Below are 17,615 nucleotides of genomic sequence, written 5' to 3' on the forward strand. Positions count from 1 at the left end.
CGGTATGTGGAATGAAGTGGGCGGGCATCGGGAGGCCACTATGGCACGGGGCAAGCACTATGGGCAGTCTATCTGAAGTGTACCTGGCGTATAAGACGACCCCCCACTTGGAGGCATATTTTTCAGGGCCAAAAAATCGTCTTATACGCCGGCAAATACGGTATGTGACCTGACTGGGAATTGAACCTACCACCTTTTGATGCATGGGACAAAGCTCCAACCAGCTGAGCCACCAGCCAGGGCTAAAGACAATTTTAACACACAGGAAATAACTAAATGATTCTATTGAAAGTTCAGTGAAAATGACTGCTATTGAGAAGCACCTTACTATATCAGAAATTTAATTTTTCAAAAATTTTTTTTCTGTGTAGCATACACTAGTAGAAACAATGAAGATTTGTTCTATAAATAGGTGACTGGTTAAATGTGTAAAATTTGGGGAATAAGAATACTTTAAAACTTTTCTGTTGTAATTATTTATGTTATTAAATACAAAAGCTAGGGCTATTTCAGTATAATTTATCTTAATTGTGGCTATGTAACCTTTTCTAATTAATTGAGCCTTTCCTTAGTACTTTGCTGCTATGTGTAATTGATTACTATTCCATACTTCATATGTGTTTTTTTCTGTTACATACAAATTGCTTTTCACATAATTTTTTTGCCTTTTAAATTTATTTCAGTGTTCAGTAGGGTTAGAAACATACAATAATTTTTGTATATGTTTTGGAAATCTAGAACCTAAAGGTCAATATTGCTCATTGATCTTTAGGGTCTAGGATTTTCAGGAAAATATTTATCCATGTAAGCAACATTTACAGCGTTGTCTTAGAACCGGATTAAATAATATCAAGGTGCTCAAGTAATCCATCATTCTATTTAGTATAATTGCTCTTTCGTAATACTTTCTCTGTAAGTCTCATGCACCTTAAATAATTTTAGAAACTTGCTAACAAAATAGAGACTCTAGATTTTAGCCCCTATAATCATCTTTTTTGTATAAGCTTCAAAGCAGCTATTACTCATTTCTCAATATACCATTGTTCAAACCTTGATGTTTAAAATACTTTGCATTGTGTTACCTGTATTTTACATTGTAGTCATTGCTTATATTTTGGAATGGACATACCTTCCATTTTATGTGCTTCGTGTGTATTATAAATATGCCTTAAGAATATGTTTTATTTTTTCTCATTTTTGTTTTTATAACAAGGTTTTTGTTTCATTTTGTTTTATTTTGAATTTTTAAAATTTAAAATGTTCACTTTATATTCTAAATAGTTCTGAATAGTGTGCAGGGCCCTTTTTCTTTCCTTCCTTCCTTTTTTTAAATGCTATTTTTAGAACTGTTTATAATTCTTGGTTTATGATCAGTCCATGCTTTCTAATACAGGATATATTATGTGCTTCATTAATGGAAAATGGCCCCTTCTCTTTTTGTTGAGAATTAGTGTCATAGCATAATAATTAAGGTATATCTTGAATCCCTATTTTCGTTTGACTTAGTGAGCCACAAACCTCTCATTATTATTTTATTGTTATTATAAACTATTGTTGTATATTGTATCTATTATTTCATATTGTTCCTCATTTAAGAATCTCATAAAATTATTTCTCTGTAGTCAATTTATTAGTTTTTATAAGCTAAAAAGACAGACTCTGAAATTTAATTACTAGAAACCTAGTAACAATCATGACCTAAGGTTAGGTATTATTTACTAAGACAGAAAGGCCCAAGTCATTTATTTTCTTTTTTTTTAAATTTTGTTTTATTGCTTAAAGTATTACAAAGGGTATTACATATGTCTCCTCCCCCGCCCCCCTTGACATTCCCCTGGCCTCCCCAACCCCCCTCCCCAGTGTCTTATGTCCATTGGTTATGCTTATATGCATGCATACAAGTCTTTCGGTTGATCTCTTATCCTCCCTCCCGCACCCCAATCCTCCCCAGCCTTCCCACTATAGTTTGACAGTCTGTTTGATGCTGCTATGCCTCTGTATCTATTTTTGTTCATCAGTTTATAATGGTCTTTATTATCCATAAATGAGTGAGATCATGTGATATTTTACTTTCATTGTCTGGCTTATTTCACTTAGCATAATGCTCTCCAAGTCATTTATTTTCATACAAGTTTAAAACTAGACCTAGCATCATTGCATAAAAGAGTCTGTTAACTGAAAACAGTAGTAGTTCCCTCATATCTTTTGTCCAGAGAAACTTAGATTTATGGTTCTGGTGTGTTCTACACCACAATTGATTTCTCCCTTCAAACTTACGAATTAAGAGAATGATCACCATCTATAAAGTATAGATATTTTTAAAATTACATAAGTGTCGTCAAGAAGTATTTTTATTACTACATGTTATTAGTGTTTGGCCTCAAACTTTTTATCTTTTTTAGAGATATCTAAAGTTTACATAGTTAAAATCATGTATCATTTATTATTGTTTATTGCTTTTTTCCTCTAGGTCTAAAATCCAAAAGCATTAATGATCTGGTAAAGGATATAGTTAAAGAACAATTTAAATTTTTCCAAAATGACATGGAAGAGACTATAGCACAGCTCTTCAAGACTGTATCAAAACTCTCAAAGGACCTTGAAGACACCAAACACATAATTCAACAAGTTAATGAATCTGTGGTTTCGATAGAAGTCCAGCAAAAGTCTGTTTTAATGCAGGAAAATAGACCCACTTTGACTGATATCCTAGATCTGAAAAATCACATTGTGAATATGAGGCAAGAAATGGCTTTTACATATGAGAAGCCTATTAAAGAACTAGAAGCAAAGCAGACTCATTTAGAAGGTGCTCTGGAGCGGGAACACTCAAGGAACATTCTGTATTATGAATCCCTTAATAAGACTCTTTCTAAAATGCAGGAAGTACACGAACATCTTCTGTCAACAGAACATATATCACATGAGAACAATGTTCCAGCTGCAGAATCAGTTAGCATTAATGTCACTGAGTACCTGTCCACTCTACATGAGAATATAAAGAAACAAGGTTTGATGATGCTGCAAATGTTCAATGATTTGCACACTCAAGACAGCAAGATTAACAATCTCACCATCACTTTGGAAATGGAGAAAGAATTTGTCAAGGGTGAGTGGAAAGACATGTTATCCAAGTGCAGAAATGATTTTAAATTTCAAATTAAGGACACAGAGGAGAATGTACAAGTTTTAAACCAAACATTGGCTGAGGTAATCTTTCCCATGGACCATAAAATGGATAAAATGAATGAACAGCTAAATGATTTGACTTATGATATGCAGATCCTTCAACCCTTGCTTGAGCAGGGAGCATCACTTGGAGAGACAATGACATTTGAACAACCAAAAGAAGCAAAAGCTACAAGGAAGAAAGTGGAAAATCTGATTAGTGCTGTCAATAGCCTAAATATCCTAATCAAAGAACTTACCAAAAGACACAACTTACTTAGAAATGAAGTACAGAGTCGTAGTGATACCTTAAACAGACGTATCAGTGAACATGCCTTAGAAATGGAAGATGGCCTAAATAAGACAATGACTATTATAAATAATGCCATTGATTTCATTCAAGATAACTACATGTTAAAAGAGACTGTGAGTACAATAAAGTGCAATCCCATGTTCCATGATAAATGTAGCCAAAATATGGAAACTATTTTGGCATTCATTCCTCAATTCCAGCGTTTGAATGATTCTATTCAGATTTTGGTCAATGACAATCAGAGATATAACTTTGTTTTGCAAGTTGCCAAGGCCCTTGCAGATATTCCTAATGATGAAAAATTAAGTCAGTTCAACTTCCAAAATATTTATCAAATGGTCAATGAAACCACTTCCCAACTGATAAAATACCAGGAAAATATGAATCATTTGGAGGAAAAAATGCTCTCAGCCACAAAGATTTCCATAGATTTTGAAACTCGGTTGCAAGACATTGAGTCTAAAGTAACCAAGATGCTCATACCTTATTATGTTTCACTAAAAAAAGGCAATGTGGTCACAAGTGAGAGAGACCAGGCTCTTCAACTGCAGGTATTAAATTTAAGATTTAAGGCACTGGAAACAAAATCCATTCATCTTTCAATTAACTTCTCTTTACTTAACAAAACTCTCTATGAAGCTTTAACAATGTGTCATAATGCTTCCACACGTATATCAAAACTCAATGCTGCCGTACCTCACTGGATAAATGATTCCCTACCAGATATTCAACTTCTTCAGAAAGGTCTTACAGAATTTGTAGAGTCAATAATTGAAATAAAAACTCAAATTGCTCTATCAAATTTAACTTGGTATATAAACCAATCATTGTCTAGTAGTCTTGCAAATGTTTTCAAGTCTCAGAAGCAAGTAAAACCATTGCTGAAAAAAAACAATGCACTTAAGAAACCAGCAGTGAATGTTAGCACTGTCCTGATCGGCCGAACCCAAAGAAACACAGACAACGTTCTATCTCCTGGTAAGATATCATTGAAAAATCACTTTCAATCTCTCTTTCTATTCAAATGTTACTTAGTAGATCTGTACAGTTTAGCCACACCATAAGATATAAAAGCCAGTTGCCAAAGAAGAAGAAGGAAAAAAGGCAGTTGCTGGAACTTGGGTAAATAGTTACTGGTATGTAATTCTAAGATTATTGAAGTATTAATTGAATCTGATCTTGTCCTATGTAAATTAGGCATCATTACAAAATAAGTGCTTATAATATATATATGTATATATATATGTTTACACATGTATATGTATATATATTGTCTACATGTTTCATAACTTGTTTCTGACCAGAGTCCTGTAAAACAATCAAATTTTTTCCTGTAAAACATTTTTTTTGAATATGTATTTAAAGAAAGCTATTAGACCATGAGCTCCTTGATGAGTAAGAAAAGAATATGTCATTCATCTTGGCATTACCTGGCAAAATGTCTGTTATGCAATAGGAACTCTGTTAATTGAATGAATGAGTAAGCAGGAATTCCATTTTTGTAGATCACGGAAGGCCATGAATGCCCCAATAAGTATCTTTAGTTTCTTCAGGCTGCCATGAGAAAATACCATAGACTGGGTGGTTTATAAACAAAAGATATTTATTTCTCACAGTTTTGGAGTCTATGAAGTCCAAGACCAAAATGCCAGCCTGGTTGCATTCTAGAGAGGGCCTTGTTTTTGGTTCACAGCTGGTGACTTCTCACTGTGTTCTCACATAGTAAAAGCAGTGAGAGATGTCTGTGGGGTCTCTTTTATAAGAACTCTAATCCAAAAACACCAATTCGAAAGAATATGTGCACCCCTATGTTCACAGCAGCATTATTTACAATAGCCAAGACCTGGAAACAGCCCAAGTGCCCATCAGTAAAGGAGTTGGGTAAAAAAGCTGTGGTACATGTATACAATGGAATGATGGGGTAAAAAAGCCGTGGTACATGTATACAATGGAATACTACACAGTGGTAAAAAAAAAAGGAAATCTTCCCTTTGTAACAGCATGGATGGACCTGTAGATTATTACGTTAAGTGAAATAAGCCAGTCAGAGAAAGACAAATACCATATAATCTCACTTATATGTGGAATCTAATGAGCAAAATAAACTGATGAACAAAATAGAAACAGAGGCATGGATACATGAAGCAGACTGACAGCTGCCAGAGGGGATGAGGGTGGGAAGACTGGATGAAAGAAGAAGGGACTAATCAAAGAACATGTGTGCAAAACCCATAGACACAGACAACAGTGTGGTGATGGCCAGAGGGAATGAGGGGCAGGGACTGGGTAGAGCAGTGGTTCTCAACCTTCCTAATGTTGAGAACCGCTGGGGTAGAGGTTTACAAAGAGGGGGAAATGGGGACATATATAATAGTGTCCATAATATAAATAAATAAATGAATAGATAAATAAATAAATAAATAGAAATAAGCAACAACAGTAAATAGTAAAAAGGGCTATTAAAACAAAAACAAAAATTTGATCCCATTCATGAGGACTTCACCCTAATGACCTAACAGAGGCATGGATACATGAGCATCTTCCAAAGGCCCCAGCTCCAAATATCGACTTGGAGGTTTAAGATGTCAACATATTAATTTTGGGGGGACACTCAGATCATAGCACTAAGGCATTTAGACATGATTTTGAACAAAGCGGCCTTTGAAATGTGGCGCAGAGGCTTGGGTGCGGTAAGAACGGTTGGGGCAGCATGAAGCTGGCAGCAGCAGTGTGCAGCCTGACTGCAAAACAGGAAGTCAGAAATACCAGCTAGCACATTACTGGCAAGAGCAGTAAGAGACAGATCAAAGGGAGAGGTAGTTGAACAGTGGTGAGGAATGTTGTGAAAGTAAAATCAACAGAAACTGAAGAGGGACCGCAGAAGCATTCAAGTTCTGAGGCTCAACCAATTATGATTCTGGGCCTAGTTGTTTCAGTAAGTTTCTGTAGATCCGTAAGTCAGTTCATCTCTCTGAAGAAACTGGTTTCTTCCTTTTAAGTGGTGAGAGTGCAGTAGATATTTTACTGAGCTTATTGGTAGAAATATACTGCAGACTGCATCATTGTAAAAACATGTGAGCTGTTCACAGCTTGAGTGCTGGGCACTTGGGGAAGGAGAGACCGAGAATATTTTAAGGTTTTGAACTTGGGAAATGAGAGAGCAGCAGTACCATTAACAGATGTTTGTACGCACTGAAGAAGGCGCATAATTTTGGAGAGAAAGAGAAATTCAGTCTCGCTGATGAAAGACCTGTTTTATGAATATGTTTGGCATATGAGTAATATTAAATAATCTTTCCACAGCGAAAAGAATAGCTACTGATTCCTACTAAAGAAAATAGCAGTTTCCCTCATAAACAGGATGGGGCAAAAGTAGGTTTATAGTTTTGAGTATGTGAAATACAGAATTCATTCTTATATTACTGTTTATTATTATTTTCCATATGAACAACTATAAACCTACTTTTGCCCCCACCATGTATATCTGTCGTTAAATTATATACTCATTTGGGTTAATTTTATTGCCTTTTAATTTCAAAGGGTGATCTTTATCCTAACATAAGATGACTCATTTAATCTCTGAAAGCTTTTATAATAATATTTAAAATCACAAAATATACAAAGTCGAATTGCCTCTTAACTATTTAAATTATTGTATTTATTTATGTTCCCTTTAAATTAATCTGACCCAGAAGAACCTTGTGCATTAAAATCATAGAACAAATAATTTAGACATATATGCTTCTCAGAGAAAGATAGTACTTCAGTATTCAGATGTTCTATAATAATGCTTTTAGGAAAAGTAATGAGTTGTTCTTTGTATACTATTTGAATCCTTGTTCTCCCTGTGATTACTGAAAATGAGTTTCATTTAAGCTCCACAGGATATGTAATCATATACCAGGCAAACTGTGTCATTTATTTTCCTTAAACTAAAAAAATACCTGGATCTATGCAGTACATATAAAATTTTGAATATTAATTCAAAATTAATGGAGTTAAAAACTTTAATAGGGCATAAGAACCTGTAGACTTTGATAGTGTAAAGAATGCATCTTAGATGCTTATAATTTGGGGTCTAATGGGCTAATAATTAGCCTAGCTCTGATTCTTTTCTGCAATCATGCCCTGATAAAATTACTTCCTGATTCTGGCTTATAATTAATAACTAATTAACAGTTCTTTATTTTTATTTCAGTAAAGATAACCAAAAACAATGTTAGGGCAATAAAGATATATTGACCTACTTTAATGTGTGGGGTAGATATTCACTTTATGTAGGGCCAGCAACATAATTTTAAGTGGATACATAGATATTCATGCTCATTAAGCCAGCCCTGTTTCAATGGGCCATAACACTGGTGGCATTCATTGGGCAGCTGAGCAGGTAAAGTCTGTTCACAGTGATTAAACCAGTGAACTCAGTGATCTCCTACAAGAATAAATAAATTGCAAAACCAACTACTTCCTTTGATACCCTATTTCATACTAGGGTAGAACATACTGATACTCCAGATAAATTTGGCTGTATTTTCTTTGACTTTTGCTATTATATTATAAATACCATGCAGCCACATTGCTCCCCTACATAACTAACACCACAAGATAATTATCATCTTACACATTTCACGATAATATTGTTCAGATTATAGCCACTATCATTTGCAGAACATGTGCAGTTTGTAGCAAGAAAAAGAATATAAACATGTTTTTAAAAGATAAAACATGTTTAATCTTAATTTTAATACCTAATTTATTTTGAAGCCAGGTAATAGTACAATAACATAATATTGGATACTATTTAGTACTTAGTATATCCTAGGCACTGTATAAATTATACTCTACACATTACTTCATTTAATAATACCTATGAGGTAACTCTCATTATTCTTATTTGAAGATGGGTAAACTAACCTTCTGATGGGTGAATTAAAGTTAGCTAAGGTCATGCAGCTAGTAAGTGATTGAGCCTGACTCCTGTTCTGTTGGACTCAGGGCTCAGTCCTCAACCTCTGTACTCAAGGAGATTGTGGAGTATATTCACCTGCCTTTTTCTTCCTTTTGCTTCTGTTTGACGCATCATATCTATTCAAGAGTCGGACCACATCTGAATATTCCATACAGCGAGAGTTGATATTACCAGGGAATTTCTTCTCTTGAGGACCCAAGTATGGCCCCTTGTTTCTGCATTGATCAGGCAGAAGTAAAGGTGCTACTTCTCAGTTTGACTTTTCTATGGTTTGGCCAGTAGGCAGTTGTCATTGGAAGTCACCACCAATTATTCACAGCAGGGCAAAATTTAGAGGATTCATCCCTATCACTTCCATTTGAGCCATTCCTACATTCAGATATGCTAATTATGAGCTTCCTAGGCCAATGAAGATAAGCTGTTCTGGTTGATTCACTAAATATTTGATTTTTTTTTCGACACAATATTCCAGTAGACATCAAGAGGGTTTTAATTCATCTTTGAAGATTTGTTTGTATAGCAATTGGCAGACCTGTCCCTGCAGAGAGAGTTTGGCTGCCTGCCTTCCAAGAGGAGCTGAATCCTGCTGTAATATGACATCAGCAGCGTCATTGCTGGGGACACGAGGCTCCTGCTGGGAGACCACTGACTTTTTCTTTTAACCATTTCCCCCAAGATATATGAAATGTATTTGGCACTCCTTAATAAACCTCTTTTATTCATAATAATCCCTTCTCTATAGATTACATTCAATAAAAGATTTGGTCATATACCAAATGTAACTTTTAAAATTATAATTGCTGTGAATATAAGCAGTTTAAGAGAGAAAAATAAGAGCCTAGTGAATATTTATCTGTTTTATATGACTTTGAAACCATTTCTAATTTCTGTGGCTCTGCATAAAGGCAGTTGGGATGACTAAAGAGCACTGATTTTGGAACCAGAAAACCTAAGTTCAAGCCCTGCCTGGCAACATATGTATTTGTGATAAGTAATGATAGCCTCCCTCACTAATCTGTTGGAAAATCTGCTCTGCTCTAAGTAGGGATCAGTTATCTGCCTTCTGCAAAGTTATTGTTTAAATGAAGAAATAAAAATTATGACCTTGCCCTAGCTGCTTTGGCTCAGTAGATAGAGTGTCGGCCTGTGGACTGAAGGGTCATGGGTTCAATTCTAGTCAAGGACATATGCCCAGGTTATGTGCTTGATCCCTGGTGTGGGATGGGGGGGCGCGCAGGAGGCAGCCAATCAATTATTCACTCTCATCATTCATGTATCTATCTCTCCCTCACCATCTCCCTTCCTCTCTGAAATCAATAAAAATATTTTTTAAAAATTACGATATTGATGCTAAAGCAGAACTAAGCAATAAAATATAAATTAAATGTTCATTAAAATAAATAAATAAAAGTAAAATAATATATAAAAATGTTATATATGACATATTGTGTATAATATAAGTAAAAATAAGAATGAAGTAGAAGATATCATTACAATGTGCCCCTTCATTTTATTTATCAGAAACCTATTGAGTGAATTCTGAATGAGTGCTAAGAAAGACTGAGTGGACAGAGTGGTCAATTCAACAGTCTCTCTTCTCAATGGAGTTCATACATTAAGCAAGTAATTATAATAAGAATGGCAAATGTTAGCAAAGGCAGAGTGATTTGAAAATGTAGGGAGCTCTCCAATCATTTCAAATTTAACATGAACATTTATGAAATATGGAAGTAGGATTAATAGAAAAGTGTAATTTGAGCACATATCAGGGTTCAGAAAGCAAAAGCCAGAACAGATTGAGGCGTATGAAACATTCCAAGACAATGGCAATGTAATTTTAGTCATGTTCAGAGCAGGGGAATAAATTTTGAAAGATTAGTTATACTACTTGCACAAGATAGTAGAATGTTGAGTTGGCAGAACTGTTCTACAAGTTGCACTGATCTGCATTAAGGAAAATAAATGGGCTGGAAAGAGTTGCAGAGGATTGAAGCCTGAGGTGGAGAAGTTGTGGAAAGTGCGCTTGAAATGAGTCAGGTCTCTAGAAAAACATGCCGGTGCCATCATGCCTCCTGAAAGCTATGAAAACGCAGGCGGTGTCAAAGATACTAACCCGTGTCTCATCGTAAAGTTCACACAATCCTGGCGACTGAGAAATCCTTGATCATTGTTTTGCTTTTGGTTTATAGTCTTACAGACATCATAGGTATATTGGAAGAACTCTGTTTCAGTCATTTTCCTCCAGATAATCTAATAATTTTTATTATTTTATAAAATGATTAATATATAAAATATGTGTAATTTTAGAATACTTGTAAAATTATAATATGAATCATCAACACTTATAGTGTTTCGATGTTTGAAGAAATATCATGGAATTTATAGATAGCTAAATAAATTGTTGCTTTTTGCTTAAACTAGGCAGTTGGAATGGCTATGAAAACGCATTCTAAACCGAGATTCCACAAATAACGATTGAAATTGCACAACAAATATTGATTGGCGATTTTAAAAAACCCTGCAATTTTTGAGAAACTGTGAAGAAGGGATAAAGTATTGGATAAGATTGATGCGATCATCTAGTTAATCTTCCATTACTTTGTGTATTCAACTTTAGGAAGACATTTAACACTTCAGTATGTCAGGTACTGTGCTACTCACTAGGGACACAAAGTTTAAGAAATAAAAGACCTGGGCCCTGACCTCACAAATGCTCACACTCAGGTTGGAAGTAAGAAGCACATGAGAGCAATTACACTATGAAGCGTGGCACATTTAATAAGCAAATTTCCAAGGTCAGACGACAAGAGAATTATACATCATTAAGCCTTTTGACTGGGAGAGGGAAGATGTCAAAAAGAGAATGATGCTGTGTTTAAGTCTTATTTTTGTTAATTCAAGGATACATTGCCTGTTGAGCACAGATATGCACAGAAATTTATAAAGGTACCTAACCATTTTTAAGTATCTTAGAAATCAAGTAGAAAAATGCAAGTCAGGTGATTCACAAAAGTAGATTTGTAGCTTGTATAACAAAGTACAAATAGTTTCAATTGACAAATCAGTGCCAACCAGTCGTTAGTTGTGTATTACAAAGCTGTGTACTTGACATTGATTCATAAAGTATTTGTATTGATGACATGGATGAACACATAAAACATAACTTTGGGAAATATAACAAAGCTGGGAGAGGTGGTTAAAACATTGCATATAGAATTAAAACAAAGACTAGAGATGATAAATCAAATGTAATAAGATACATTTAATTATCAATTAATTGTGAATTCTTATTAAAATGAATTAAATAAATACGGAATTTGAAAGACTGTCTGTGACATCAGAACATAGAAGTCCTGACACAATGTGATTCAGGTACAAAAATAGACAATGAACATTTCATTTTTATGGAACATTAACAGATGTGTAAGGTCATTTCTTTATGATAATTGTTACCATAGCTTGCTCTGATTTAGACTCAATTCACAGTATGTTCTGTTCTGGGAAGCATGGGAATACTTTTATGTGTTGTAATGTGGATTATATTGGACTCAGAGACCAGAGGTACCTAAAACATCAAGGAAGGCAAGAAAAGCAACTTAAAACACAAGCAGTAGAAGGGTACAGACCAGTGGCTGAGGTACCCCAGACGGATAATCTGTAGCACAATGACAGATATCCTAGAAGGCAAATCAGGTGTGGTTTCAGCAAGTTTGAGCTACTCCAGCAGTAGGGGAAAGTGCAGGCCCCATTGGATCAAATGGATTTTTACTCCAATGAATGACCCTACAAGGAATTGAAATAAATGGCAAAATGGCACCTTCTGAAATGATTCAAGGCAGGAGGAACAAGGCAAGACCCTGGTTTTAGGGGCAATGGAACACAAGGGCCAGAAAAATAAAATGTGCATCCTGAACATTAAAGAAAAGGCAGTGGCCGCGGTCCTGGAGAGTCCCGGTAGAATGAACAGCAATGCAGATTTCTTGGTTTCTGAAATTGATCCCTGATTTACGGGCAGGGTCAAGTCTACAGGTGACAGTGGCATCTTCCCATCTGGGAAAATGAGAATTACAGAGCTAATCAGGTTACATAAATAATTCAATATTCCCTCAACTCCACCTCACAGTTGATTCATTCCCAGTGAAATACATTAATTGAATGCCATCCTGTGAGTTGATCACTGTGCTAGATTTAGAGAATGTGAAAACAGACAAAGCCAGTGCTTTGACATAAAGAATTCACATTTCTTTGGGTAATAGAGAGTCATTAAAGACTTTCAAAGCCAGCAAATGATGGGCTTGGTTTTAGAATGATAACCAACAGCAAATGGAAGGGCTTAGTAACCTATTCACATGGCTGCAGAAATGTAGGCTGGCTTAAAACATTTGTTAAAATACATTACACCTGTAACATTTTTATATGTATCTTTATTGGGAAAATAGTTTATGGGTATTTCAGATAACATACCAAAATAATTTAAATCAATTTCTAATTGCATAAATAATATATATTTTTTTTGCCAAAACTTCTAATCATATGGGTCACATTTTATGTCTAGTTGAATTATTTAAATATGAATCAGAATCTATATAAAGTATTTATAGATCGCACTTCTTGAGAAAAATGTTAAACAAGGCAAATAACCCTAAATTTAAAAATTGTTGAAATGAGATTGTAAAGCGTTTACACTGTTGCCACAAGGTGGCGCCATAGTGATAACTGTGGCCAGTAATAGACGTGTTCTTCCAACTTCTCTGCATTTACATAATTATGTATTATGTTTATAACCATACTCAGAATTTGAGGCTTTCTAAATAAGTGCAACTCTATCTAATGAGTCAACCGATTGTCTTCAGTAAATCAAACGTGTTGAAGAATCTGCTTCATTCTTTAACTGCTGTCTAATATTTCTTAGTGAAAAGATACTGTAATTCATTTAACAAGTCCCACATCCGTGGTCATTTAGGTGTGTTACAATCGTTCACTAATGCAAATGATGTCATAAAGATCATTCTTGAACAATTATCTTTGCATACTTAGGAAGTGTGTCTAGAGTATATATTTACCAGAAGAAATTTCTGATTCAAAGCAAATTAACCTTTTAAATTCTAATATGGCCCCAATTGTCCTGTTCAAAGGTTCTAACAATTTAAGCTCTAGCCAGCATTGTGTAAAAATGCTCAATTTCTCTCACTTCACCATGATGGAATGTTTTCTATCTTTTTAAATATTGCCACCAGTTATAAAAAGGGTGGTGGTGGTATCATTCCTTCGTTAACAGTAAGGTTGAATAGCTTTCACATTTTTTCGTGAGCTTTCATGTTCTTGTTCAGTGATTTGTTCATATCATTTGCCCATTTTTTACCTTTTTTTAAGGGGTTACATTTCTGTTTTGTTTTTCATTGGTCAGAACTTTTCATATGATATGGATATTAGTCATTAGATTGTTGTGTCTGTTATTTTGTTTTCTCTTAAGTTGTCACTTATCTTTGAATTTTGATAATGGTGGCTTTTACTGCAAATGAGTTTTAATACTTTTTGTGGTTAAACTTAAAGATTTTTCTACCAGCATATAGCTTCTGGTTCTTGTTTTGTTTGGCTTTGAAAGAGTTTTCCAAAATTTTACATCTCTACATAGATATTTCTTTTATTTAACAGTAATGCCATTATATGAGGTTTTATTTTTAACATGTAGTATTTTTGTACATGTGGAATTTATGTTTTTATGGATATCCAACTATCTGCACACAATGTATTGAATAGACATTTTGCTTCTCTAATGATTTGAAATATTACCTTTATCATGTACCAATTCCAAACACTCATGATTCTGTGACCAGATATTCTATACTGTTCTATAGCTGACCAAATATTCATATTTCCACACAAATAAATTCATTGGATCACAGAATTATTCCCACTTCCTAGAAGCAGGAAAGAGAGCTCGGAGAGTTAAGGGATTTACATGAAGTCCCATGACTACACTGATGGAGGCTGGACCTGGAAACCCATTTTTTTTTTTAATTTCTTGGTCATCAATAATTTTTCTAATTCTGCTGCAAACTACGACTTGAAACCAACAGAAAGTAGGTTACATTTGCCCTCTTTTATGTTGACTCTTTTTCAGTAACAGAAGAAGTGTGTAGTAGGTCCCCATGCCAGAACGGGGGCACGTGTATAAATGGGAGGACCAGCTTCATCTGTGCGTGCCGGCACCCTTTCACTGGCCACAACTGCACGGTCAAGCTGGTGGACGAAAACGCTTTAGCTCCAGGTAAGAAAGTGCACGCACCGTGGGTTTATTCACTGTCTCATGCAAGAACAGTTTTAGAAATATTTGTGAAGGAACACTTTAGTCTGCTCAATCTGGCCTCATTTGAGGATTAATTCCTTTACTTCGGAAATTTACTGAATAATGCACATGATTTACAAGTAGAAATGTCTTCTTTGTCAGACAAGTTCATATTGATGTACACGTGTTGAAATTTTCAATATTGGTATAATAGAGGCAGCTTTTTCCCCCCTTATGTACCCTAAAAGAAAATCTCTATCCCTTAAACAAGTTGGTAAACAGTACACCTTTGACTCATATCAGATATGGCCATTTCAATGAAACTTTCGTAAGTGCTTGTCACTACAGCGTATCTTCCATGAAGGTCAAGCTAATCGTGGCTGTTGATTAGGTAAGGACCAGTAGCACAGGCTCGAATGTATTGAGTAGAATAAGATGCCTTTCTGTCCATTTACCTTGTAATTATTGGTTGCTATAAATTTACTTCAAGAGTGTACCATTTCTGACTTCTTTAAAATGCGTTCTCTTTAATGAGAGCAAAAAAAAAAAAAAAAAAAAAAAAAAAAGGAAGAAAGGAGCAGTTAAAAAACCAACCAAAAAAACCCCCAAAACATTTCAAAGCAGGCTTTGAATATGCTGCATAGTGAAGAGTACATTTTTTAGTCTATTTTTAAATCTCAGCCTTTGTTAGTACATTTGGCATTAATTACATAGAAAATTCCTTTTGTCTACTTCTCTATAGTGCATATGACTTCATTTGGTTTTCGTTTATTTTAGCCTCTAGGAACTGTTTGACAAGGTACTGGAAACATTGTTTCTGCATCACGTCAGCTTCAGTGCCTTCAAGGGGCCTTAAAACATTCCGGCATACCATAATAATCATCGAGTGCTTTGAATTCCCTTATCCCTTGAGAGATCAAAGCCATATGCAAATTAATCTTTGAGGCATTTTTATGAGGGAGGTAGAATGTTATTATCCTTCTAGTTCTGTCCTGATCTAAATGGGGAAACTGAGGCTCAGAGACCCTGCTTTCTGGTAACTCAGCCAGGAGAAGAGGCAGGGTCCAGACACTCCTGCCCTTGTTAAATACGATGAAAGACCTATGACTTCTGCTAATCCTTTTTGTAACGGAGACGAATGATAAAGAGATGAGGAAAGGCAAAACAAGGTAAAAACATAAAAATTAACTCTTTCCATTTATTTCCTTTCACAGATTTTTCCAAAGGTTCTTACAGATACGCACCGATGGTGGCATTTTTTGCATCTCATACATATGGAATGACTACACCAGGCCCTATTCTATTTAATAATTTGGATGTCAATTATGGATCTTCATATATTTCAAGAACTGGAAAATTCAGAATTCCGTATCTTGGAGTATATGTTTTTAAGTATACCATTGAGTCATTTAGTCCTCATCTCTCTGGATTTTTGGTGGTTGATGGAATAGATAAGCTTACATTTGAATCTGAAAATATTAACAGTGAAATACATTGTGATAGGGTTTTGACTGGGGATGCCTTGTTGGAATTAAATTATGGGCAGGAAGTGTGGCTACGACTTGTAAAAGGAACAATTCCAGCCAAATTTCCTCCAGCTACTACATTTAGTGGTTACTTGTTATACCGTACATAAATTAACATGAAGGGCAGACTCTCACCCCTACTGAGAAGCAGCCAGTGTTTTTATTTACCTTTGCATACACATCTGCTCTGTTTTTAGTTTCTCCATACAACATGAAAATCAATTTCTTTGTAATCTGTAGTAAGGCTGAGTTTGCTTATTTCACACAATTATTTGAATATTTTTAGATAACCTGAATATGAAGGGGTTCTTGCTCCTAAAGAGATTTAGTCTAACAGAAAACAAAGTGCATGTTTTAGCATAACTATTTTTTTCTCATGTGAAGTCATTTCAATGTAAAGTAATATAAGATGGTAATCACTCAATATTATCTGTCCCAGTAGTCTTTCCAAAAAACCCAAAAAACCAAAAACATTAACTGTGTTATTCTCTGCATATATATATTCAAATAAAGTACTCTAAGATCGAGAAGTGTTTCTTTTTAATTTTGATATTTACTAGGTACTGTTGAGTTGATCAATTTTATATATTAAAATTTTCACCGAAACCGGTTTGGCTCAGTGGATAGAGCATCGGCCTGCGGACTGAAAGGTCCCAGGTTCGATTCCGGTCAAGGGCATGTACCTGGGTTGTGGGCACATCCCCAGTGGGGAGTGTGCAGGAGGCAGCTGATCGATGTTTCTCTCTCATCGATGTTTCTAACTCTCTCTCTCCCTTCCTCTCTGTAAAAAATCAATAAAATATATTTAAAAAAAAATAAAATTTTCTTTTGTAACCAAAATTAAGAAAGTTGAGTTTGACCCTTGAAATATGCTTAACTATGTTCTCTTTCCATTATTAGAGGATAAGTAATAATTGACAAATATTTGAACATTTACACCCAAGCCTACGGATATGTAAGTGGATCTTTTACTTGTCTCCACTCTATGATACCTACAGGGGGAAATAAAACCTTTCCCTTAGAGTGTCCTTCTGCAGCAGCACATTCAGACCTGCCTGGATCTTTACACAGAGACAAAATACTCGGAAGTAATGCCATGATTTATGGGGTGCTCACTATGCCCTGATTCTCTCCTAAGAAACTTACATGTGAAATCTCCTTGATCTCTCACAAAGACTCTCAGGAAGGTGGGTATTATTGTCATTATTTTTATAGTTGAAGAAACTGAGACAGAGAGAGATTAATAAACAGACCAATTTCCACAACTCTACAGACTGAGGCAGAATTTAGAATGAGGCTATATCTTCTCCAGTATTCACATTTATCCTTTCCTTGTATTGCCTCCTATGG

The 17,615-nt window shown here is 35.0% G+C and overlaps 1 protein-coding gene across 2 annotated transcripts in view; it reads left to right on the top strand.

The window, feature by feature from the left end:
• Positions 1-16,775, top strand: part of MMRN1 (multimerin 1) — a 48,409-nt gene extending 31,634 nt beyond the window's left edge. For both annotated transcript variants that reach the window (XM_006768186.2, XM_015566863.1), the window contains exons 6-8: positions 2,471-4,459; positions 14,575-14,721; positions 15,954-16,775. In XM_006768186.2, the coding sequence (XP_006768249.1) occupies positions 2,471-4,459; positions 14,575-14,721; positions 15,954-16,375 (2,558 nt within the window). In that variant the 3' untranslated portion in view covers positions 16,376-16,775. The remainder of the gene's footprint in view (positions 1-2,470; positions 4,460-14,574; positions 14,722-15,953) is intronic.
• The last annotated feature ends 840 nt before the right edge of the window (positions 16,776-17,615 follow it).

The sequence above is a fragment of the Myotis davidii genome, unplaced genomic scaffold, assembly GCF_000327345.1.
Source record: "Myotis davidii unplaced genomic scaffold, ASM32734v1 scaffold963, whole genome shotgun sequence".
In the NCBI taxonomy this organism is placed as follows: Eukaryota; Metazoa; Chordata; class Mammalia; order Chiroptera; family Vespertilionidae; genus Myotis; species Myotis davidii.